Genomic DNA, 10,062 nt, shown 5'->3' on the forward strand with positions numbered 1-10,062 from the left:
AAATGCCAGAGAAATTTGGGTTTGTTTTTCATTTAGGAGCTGGGGATCTAACTCAGGGCGTCTCACATGCTAAGCAAATAACAGCTCTAACATGAAGTTATCCTCAAGCTTCATTAAAAAAAATAAATAAACTGATATTTGCTTATTGATAACCTGTTATCAAAATACAAACTGAATTCAATTTTATTATTCTATGACACTATGAAGTTTAGCAATAGACATATAGCACTTATCAGGCCATTTAATTTCCATAAATTTAGAAGATATGCTATAAGAATGATTTTATAACTAATATAAAAACGATGCTATATCCTACAAATAAATTTCTTAATACAACAAAGCATCCAGATAACAATTTCATTAAAAGACTATTTTTGTAAATGCTGGCTTTTTCACATATTACATCCGTCTCCACTCCTCTAGTCTTAACTTTTTTATTTAAAATTAAATTTCCCCAAAAGAACTGGTTCCTTTCACTCATGAAAATACAAAAGCTTCGCACTTCAAATACTTTAAGAAGAAAAAGAATATCTGGAATGGGGATGCAGAGCAGTTGCCTAAAATGTATGAGGCTGATTTAGTACCCAGAACCACCAAAAGAAAGATTTCAAAGAATATAGTTTAAAATATTAACCAAATATTAATACTTAAAAGGGTATATTCAAATGATAAATGAAATTCCAATAATAAGAAGGAAATATCTGACCTCAAAATCAGAGTCATTTGGTCCTTCCTGATAGTGGCAACTGCCAGAATTAGCAACCTAAAAGATTAATATTTACTGTAAGATTATATTTTTAGAGCTAATGACAGTTAAATACACAAGACACATGGCCAGTAAGTTGGCTCCATGAGTAATGGTACTGACCAATGATAATCTGATTTGAGCCCTAGGTCTGCAAGTTATTTTCTGATCCACACACATATTATATGCACACATACACACAAATACATATAAAGCACATATACACATAAATACATGTAATAAAAATTAAATGCACAAGACTACTAATCCCACAAATACCAATTTTTTTCTTCTTCAAATAATCTAACAGATTGTATGTACACACTTCCACTAACCTGTTCAAGTATTGGCAAAATGCTAAGTTTTTGTAAAGCAGGATCTGCAAAAAATAAATAAAACTGGTATTAAATACAAGAACATGTTTTATATTATTTTACCTAGTTGAATGTCAAGGATGCCAATGTAATACTTACACTGTATTTTCAATAACTGGCAATGTATTTAACAAAATGTTTCTATGAAATTTTATATATTGATTGTCCAAACCTACCTGTATTGATGTCTTCCCGACTTTTTGAGAGACTGGACATTGCAAATGAAACACCAAAATCACTTTCTGTACATTTGTTGACAGTCTAGAAATACAAAGAGGTTCCTTAAGTATTCTGTTCAATACCACTTTGATACCTAGCAGTGTAATACACAAATAGATAGTACCCATACCTACTTAAAGAAACCACTGTAAACCGGGTGGTGGTGGCGCACACCTTTAATACCAACACACAGGAGGCAGAGGCAGGCGGATCTCTGTGAGTTTGAGGCCAGCCTGGTCTACAAGAGCTAGTTCCAGGACAGCTAGTACTGTTACACAGAGAAACCCTGTCTCAAAAAAAAAAAAAAAAAAAAAAAGAGAGAGAGAGAGAGAAGCCACTGTAATTTTAAACCCTTTGATGTATAGTGTTTAAAAAATATCGAATATCTAATGTTTTTGCTATGCAAACAAAGCAAAATTTTAATTCTGTATTTCTCCTAGTAAGATGTACCTAAGCGATAAATTACATAATAAAAGCTTTGTAGATATTTTGCATTAACATTTGCAATTTTAACAGTATATAGTTTCCTTTAATCTCTCTTCAATCAAATTGAGATTTATCTTCACTGAATCCAATTTTAATAATGTGTCTGGGCTAGAGTGGATATTTTCTGCAGCATGTAAAATTAAGATATTAGCTGCATCATCCTCACTTTCATATTCCACTTGAGAAATTTAAATAATATAAAAAGCTGTTTCATCTGAGAAATCTTTAGTGCTTTTCAATTAGAATTTTATTAATAAATGAATTTCTCCTTACCCTATCTATCAAGAAGCTCAATCACAATATTACTACCCACATATAGTCATTTGTCCAAATAGTCTTAATTTTCCTTGGTAAAATTCCCAATTTTCTTGTAATTTTTCCTTATAAATTGACTCAAATCCTGAGGGTCCTTTTCATCAAGTGGTACAGCTACTGGGTAAGTGCCATGCTGCTATAAGCACACTGACAAACACTGGGACACGGACACACACAAGAAACAAAGCAGAAGGGGATTAGTGGGAGGGGTATAAATGAGGTTCATGGGAGATTCTTAAATACATTGTTCAATAACCCTCTGATACTCAACAGTGCTAATATGCAAATACACTAGATATATGCATCTGTATCTGCTTAAAGCCACTCCGAGTATAAATCTTTTCATCTACCAGCAGTGTTTAAATTATACACACATAAAAGTGTCATAATGAAACCATCATTACCTACAATTAAATACGTTAATAAAACATTAAAAAAATAGCTTCAAACCATTTAGCCAGAAAGATAATTTAAACAAGCAAATACTATTTATGCAAAGTTGTACGGCAGCAATTCTCTTCGATTTTAAATGTGCATGTGCGTAAGCATGTGTGCGCGTGAGCTTTAATGCCTGTAGAGGTGACATCAAGTCCCCTTAGAGTTGGACACGCTGGGAGCTGGGCTTGCTCTTGGTGCCCAGTTGAACCGTCTCTGCAGCCCAGCAGGGATTCTTTGGCTGAGTCTGGTTGATGTGCACTCAGGCCCGTCACCCCGGGGAGGTAAAGCCAGTCCCAGTCCTTGGGTACATCCGCTGTTAGGATAACACACAAAGTGGGAAGCACGCTTTCCTTATTAGCATTTCTTTTTCTTTTTTTTTTTATTTATTTATTTATTATGTATACAATATTCTGTCTGTGTGTGTTTGCAGACCAGAAGAGGGCAGCAGACCTCGTTACAGATGGTTGTGAGCCACCATGTGGTTGCCGGGAATTGAACTCAGGACCTTTGGAAGAGCAGGCAATGCTCTTAACCACTGAGCCATCTCTCCAGCCCCTTATTAGCATTTCTTATGGTGAGTCTGCGCAGAGGCGGCCTGCGGGTGGGGGAAGACCGAAACCGACTAGCGGGATCTGGATCTCTCGGCCACGTGGGTTCGAGGGCTTGGCCGCACCGCCCCTCCCCCCACCCCCGCACCCCCACTCCCGCACCCCCCTCCGTCTCAGGCACCTGGGCTAACTGACCTTGAAGTAGGGGGAGTCTCCAGCCACCGTCTGCGGCTTCACGGCGGACACTTGACTGCTGCTCAGCAACGGCGGGACGAATAACGTGAAAGGCTTCTGCTTCTCCATGGCGTCTACTAGGCCTCGGCGGGGGGCGGGGAAGAGGTCACGAGGCATGGTGAGTGAGGTCCCTCGGTGGGCGCCCCCCCCCTCCGCCTCCGTGTCGCCCCACCCCACGGCGCACGTGCCCGACAGTAGAAGCCCACCGGGCCCCCCATGTACCCACCCAGGCCATCACACGGCCTCAGGCCCAGCCGGGACACCCCGAGGCCCACCCGGCCGCCCTGGGCCTCGAAGCCCCCGCGCGGGCCGTGACCCGCGTGACGGAGCGGCGCGTGCGGCCCCCAGCCCAGGCAGCCCTCCACACCCTACCCTTCGCAGGCTCCGCGCCTCGAGCGACGGCTTCTCTATGAAAACATCGAATGGAGCCGCGAGCCTCGGCTTCAGAACCTCCTAGAAGCCGGAGAATGCCAGCATGGGGCGCAGGGCACGGGGCGCAGGGCAGCACGGGACTGGACCGTTAAATATAACGGTTGGTCGGGCTCTGCAGCTGGCCAGGATCTCGTGCCCACATCTCGCGAGATTTCCCTTTCCAGGGGTCGGGTTCTAATTCTCCACCATTCTGCATTCTGTGAACGGCTAGTGTTTTCAGAGAACACTGGGAAAGCTCTCAGGGTGCTAAAACAAACGAGCTGAGGCGCTCACACCCTAAGCGTGCCAACAATCACATTGCCCTGTCATATCTTTTCTTTTTTTAAAGGATGTGTTACTTTCTGGTTTGTGGGTAAGAATGGTTTATGCGCGTGGATGTATGTACGCATGTGCAGCACATGCATGCAGTGTCCCGGATGGCCATGAGAGGGCATAGGATCCCTTGGAACTGGAGTTACACATGGTTGTTAGCTACCATGTGGGTGCTGGAAACCAATATGGGTCCTCTGCTAGAGCAGTAAGTACTCTCCAGTCCCGTAAAGAGGAGGACACCGGAAGTGGTGCTAAAGATGGCTTGGGGAATAGATGGTGTGTGCTTCTCACTGCTTCTGCCTTGGCTACAAGGTCGGTACCACTAACTAAGCACAAACTGGACAAAGCAATGGAGCTGTCTGCTAGGCTTGTGCGTTAAAAAAGAAAGAAAGAAAGAAGAGAGAGAGAGAGAGAGAGAGAGAGAGAGAGAGAGAGAGAGAGAGAGAAAGAAAGAAAGAAAGAAAGAAAGAAAGAAAGAAAGAAAGAAAGAAAGAAAGAAAGAAAGAAAGGGGAAAAAAAAAGAAGACATGAAGGCTCAAAGCCGGGGACAGGACGGGGGTGCATATTTTAGACTTTACAGAGGAGGCCCATGAGGAAATTTTGAGCAGCAAGGCTGGCAAGATAGGGTTGGGAAGAAAATTCATGGTATGAAGAATGCTTCAAGTTTATGGAGTGAGAGTTTTGATTGCTTGGAAAAGATGCATGGACGAATGCTCACAGGGGTCGTGGAGATGAAGAATCACCTGGAAAACACATTTAGGAGATCAAAGCAGTATGTTTTAACTTAAGTATAAGGGAGGGAAATCAAAGGGGCAGCCTTGGATAGCTCGATGTAGCATTATTACAGCTGAGACCCAGCTCTCCCGAAGGAGGGAGAAAGGTAGCCTTTCTCTTGGGCTGGCTCCATTTCATGCCCGCAGTTTTCCTCAGCAGATGCCTCCCAGTTCAGGCATCTCCCACATGCTGGAGTCTCCATTATAAGATAGGCTTCTCCTTCAGACTTCATACAATGGCCTTTTGGGGCCCTCTTTGCCAGTAATCAGACCCCACCACACATTGCCTAGCCTGCATGATCAGTGCCAACGTTCATGACCCCTCACTCACTCTTGCATCTAGTCTGCCCACGAAGTCAGAACCACTCTCCACCTTCTGTTGCCATTGGAGACAGAGGCTGGCCCCTTGGACCACAACTCCAACAGCCTCCAGGTATCTTCAAGGCCAAATCTGGGGGAACACTGTTTTAGGAGATGTTTTCAGGCAGGGACCCCTGCAGAGAATCCCTTCAGATTCATTCCTAGCTCATGCTCTCCTTTCCAAATGAATCTGGGTTGGTTTTTTTTTTTTTTTTTTTTTTGCAAGCTAGAGCCTGCAATAAATGAGTCATTGTTCCCAAAGCACCTCTCCTACTGTCCCAATGAGAAGCCAAAGGCTTTTCCTAAATGGCAGTAATATTTTTAACAATTATACGCTCCCATCTAAGCTTGATAAAGATCCTTTCTGTCTCTTTAAGAGACAAGCCACGCCCACTCCCTCCCCCATCCACTGCTTGCAGCCTGAGTCTCTTCCCTTTTCTGTCTCCCTCAAAGAGGCAGTTTCTGCCTTGCCCCACTTCTCTGCTTCCCCCACTTCTCTTCTCTTCTCTTCTCTTCTCTTCTCTTCTCTTCTCTTCTCTTCTCTTCTCTTCTCTCTCTCTCTCTCTCTCTCTCTTTCTCTCTCTCTCTCTCTGCCTCTCTGCTCTTCTCTTCTCCTTTCCCCCTTTATAACCCACTCAATAAATATCCAACCTCACTCAGAATGGCATGCCTATCTGTCTGTCTCTTGCCCACCCGGGACCAGCTGCCTTCGGAGACCCCTGCCTGGGACTGGCTGCTCTGGGCCCGCTGCCTGCCCCCACTGGGGGACCTGTGGCGTGGTCTCATGTCCTGCTGCCTGCTGCAGCAACTCAGGGATCCTACAGCATTTTTAATTAATCCGTTACACCTTTCCCCACAAAACTGCACATTTTTCATATCCTTCCACTCAATTGTTGCAAACATTGCTAAAAGCAGTAGGATAAAAATTATGCCATGGTCCAATACATGCTATCTTGAAATAACTTCTACCAAATCCTTTATTTTCCATTTAAACCTCAATTTCTCAGGATATGGGAATAATGTGGCCAGGTTCTTTGCCAGAATTTAACAGAAGTGGTCTCTAATGCAATTTCTGATAGAGTCTTTGCTTCCTTCTGGAACCTCATGAGCCAGGACGGCACTGTCAACACTGTTGGAATTGTGGCCTTCACACTTAAACTCTATAATAACTCCACGCTTCTCCAAATTTCTCCCATAAATTCCTTGCAAAAACGTACTAACCACAAGGTCAGATTTGTTGTGTTTATATATCTCACTTCTCAGAACCAATTTTCATCTCTTGTTCTTGTGATCAAATAACAATAGCAACCTGGGCTCACAGTCATCATGTTGAGAAAGCCCGGAAGCAGAAGCTTGAGGAAGTGTCGCCTGTGGGATCACATTGTATCCACAATCTAAAGGTCCCTGAGGTACCTTAATGGCTATTTTTAGTTGCTTTTTTTTGCTCTGTTTCTCTCCTCTTCCCCTTCTTTCCTTCTCCCCTTCCTCATTCCCAAATAGTGGCTTTGTAATAGCAATGCACTCTATAAATAGTGTTCATAGGGTTTAAGTGCTTCTTTTTATGTCCTACGCTACTATGTGTATGCTATAAAGTAAGCCTGCTGTTTAAATCCGCAGTCTTGAATTTAAAAAACAGTTGAAGAGGATATCATATGCATCCACATAGAGACTACTTAATCTGTGTCTGTTCGAAAAGGAAAGAGAAATGAAGCTATTTAAAAACACTGCTTTCTAAAGTGTTTCATCTTTGCCCAGTTTTACATTAATTTTGGCAAATTCACCAAGCCTGGTAGTTTCATCAAAGAACTCATTAACATTTTCTCAGACCTTTGTTTGAAAGTTTAGCTATTGAAGTCAAGCTGTACTGTGTATTCTCAGGGTATTTGTATATGTGACATTATGTTGGGAGCTATTGGGGGCTGTGGACCCCCCGGACCCCGAATTCCCTGTGAGCAGCTTGTTTTCCTATGCTTGCAGCTGCTTTGAGCAAAACAGCTTGTTTTCCTCTGCTCTGAGCAGGGTGGCAGGCTGCTGCTAAAAGATTCTGAGAGCTGGGGCGTGGCCAGAGCCCTATATAAGCTTCTCCTGAGCACAATAAACTTGGCACCCTTGTATCAAGAATGACTCACGTCTCTGTCTCTGTGTTTCTATGTTTTTAAGTCTCTCAGCCCAGTTCCCAGCTCGTGTACTGATTGACCTGTAGTGGCAGAGGCATTACAGGCGTAGTACCAAATAAAGGTAGTACAGGTCCATCTCGGAGTTTTACATTGCAGAGTATTAAAATGTATTTCTTTATCTTTAGCTGTTATTTTCTTTGGAATAAATTTAGAAGTATAAATCAGAGGAAGTACTGAGTGGAATGTGGATTATTGACAGGAGTACAGCCTTGCCAAGGACCAATGCCTAAGACTCATGATAATAGCAAAGCCCTCCTCTGGTCCATACATAAATACTGACCATGTGTGCAAAAGCTATCACCTGCAGAACTATTCCTCCTCCAGAATGACTACAACTTTAGACTGCCTGGCTACAAAGACCTTCAACAAGACTAGCTAACCTGACTGTGTATGTGATGAACAATAAAGATGCTGAGCTTCTGGGTTGTTGTCTAGCTGCTGCTCTCCATCAGAGGCCCGCTTGTGGTGGTTTGAATGAGCATGGACCCAACTCTCTCCTATAGTTGACTCCTTGATTCCTACTTAGGGGACTGTTTGAAGATTAGCTGTGTGTCCCTGAGGATGGGCTTTGAGATTTCCAAAGCCTATACCAAGCCCAGTCAGCCCCCCTCTTATGTCCCCTGGCTCCAACTTGCAGATTAGATGCAACCTCTCAGCTACTGCCCTAGTGCCATGCCTACCTGCCTGGTGCCGTGGTGCTGGCCATGATCATCATGGACTCATTCTTTGAAACTTTAAGCAAGCCCCCAATTAAATGCTTTCTTTCATAAATTGCCTTGGTCACAGTGTCTCTTCACAAAAATAGGAAAGTAACTAAGACAACAAGCAATCACAGTTCTTCTGCCTTTATGTCATTTCTTCATTCACTCATCACCCCAGTCAGGATTCCAGAACCAAGCTATGGAGGACCCATCTCGACAAAATCACCTCTTGCCAGGATAGGGGCATGGAAATTGAAGAAATATAAGTAAAGAATATGAAGACACATAAAAAATAACAGAACAGAAACCATAGAAAGTATCGGGAGGGCATTCCAGTGACTGAAATCCTGAAATTCACCCATGTTTATTTTTCTACAACTTTTATACCCAACATAAATGGGGGGGGGGTAACAAAAGACTTTATTAACATGATACAAAGGATAACTCACACAGTCAATCACTTTATCACTCTTGAGACATCAAATCTTTAGCATTCTGCTTTCTAGGTTGCAAAGGTGCTCTAGGTCAGGTATTCTGAAGACTGCCCCTCTCCAGGTGACCTCATAGTTACAAAAGAAGGAGCAGAAGAACATTTGCATATCCTGACCACCTGTCAGAATGGCAAGGACTTACTAGAATAAGCTATCTTAATTTCAAAAGAATCAGGCAATCACCTCCTGAGTTGGGATGTGCAACTATGCTTGTCAGTCTCCAAACAGCAGACAAGGTGGAAATGGGCCTGCATTTTTCAGCCTCCACACCAAGCCACACAGTGTCCGGCAGGGGTGGGGTGAGATGGGTCTGCAGATAAAGGCTCTTGTATCTAAGGCTGACAATCCATGGAACACATGTCAAAGTGGAAAGAGAGAACACACCCCACAGAGCTGTCCTCTGATGTTCACAAATGTGTTTGGTACACACACACACACACTTTTTTTTTATTAAAAAAAAGAAAGGGAAAAACAACTGTCGGTAAGAATTTTGAAGGAAAAGGAGTCTTTATACACTGTTGAGAAGTAGTCACTGTGAAAATCACTATATCATTTCCTTCAAATCTAAAAGTAGACCTACTGTATAATCTATCCATTTCTGGGAAAACACCTAAATCAAGAGCCACATAAAATTGTAACACCTACATAGTTATGTTTATTACAGCACTAGTCACAGTAGCCAAGATATGGAATCAAACTAGGTGCCATCAGCAGATGGGTGGAAAAATAAAATGTGATATACACAGATATACATGCACAAGTCCGTCCTTAAGAGGAATGAAACTATGTCATTTGCAGAAAAACAGATGGACATCTTCATATTCAGGGAAATAAAGCAGACTCAGACTAGAGCCAGATGTTTTCTCGCATGTGTGAATCTATTGTTTTAAGACACGGAAGTAGAAGGGGACAATGGGGGGGACAAGAAGGGCATCAGCACTGTGTGGTGAGTACACAGTGGTGGTAAATACAACTGAAGTATCTTATATACATATATGTGTATATATACATATTCATGTATATATGAAATCTTCACAACAGAACTCACTATTTTGTATAATTAGCATATACTTCTTCAAAAATACAAAGACACAATTTGAAAAGATCTTTTCCTCTTTAATCATCCATGAAATGCCATCACAAGAAGAGGTTTAAGTATCAGCTTCTTATTCCATCAGCGTGTCCTTAATCAGTGAGGCAGACACACTGCCTTACACAACTAACCTCTGTTCACATTTATACATTGGATATTTTCAGCTAAATGAAAACAATTAGTTTCCTTAGGTAAAGGACTTATGAAGAAACGATGGCCATCAGTTCTTCTCTCTCATCTTCGGAGATGAGGTCTTACTATCCAACCCAGGATGGCCTTAAACGCAGGATCTTGCCTCTATCTCCCAAATACAGGGAATGTGCCACCACCTGGCTCCATTGAGAAGAATCCTACAGTGTTCCTC

General features: G+C 42.5%; 1 protein-coding gene across 1 annotated transcript in view; it reads right to left on the bottom strand.

Annotated features, from left to right (window-relative positions):
- Sycp1 (synaptonemal complex protein 1) overlaps positions 1–3,428 on the bottom strand; it is an 86,703-nt gene extending 83,275 nt beyond the window's left edge. Inside the window, exons 1-4 of the mRNA XM_057793884.1 lie at positions 3,321–3,428; positions 1,296–1,380; positions 1,081–1,124; positions 707–763 (exon numbers count right to left, since the gene is read on the bottom strand). Of these exons, the coding sequence (XP_057649867.1) occupies positions 707–763; positions 1,081–1,124; positions 1,296–1,380; positions 3,321–3,428 (294 nt within the window). The remainder of the gene's footprint in view (positions 1–706; positions 764–1,080; positions 1,125–1,295; positions 1,381–3,320) is intronic.
- Positions 3,429–10,062: the final 6,634 nt, after the last annotated feature.

The sequence above is a fragment of the Chionomys nivalis genome, chromosome 18 (genome assembly GCF_950005125.1).
Source record: "Chionomys nivalis chromosome 18, mChiNiv1.1, whole genome shotgun sequence".
Lineage (NCBI taxonomy): Eukaryota > Metazoa > Chordata > Mammalia > Rodentia > Cricetidae > Chionomys > Chionomys nivalis.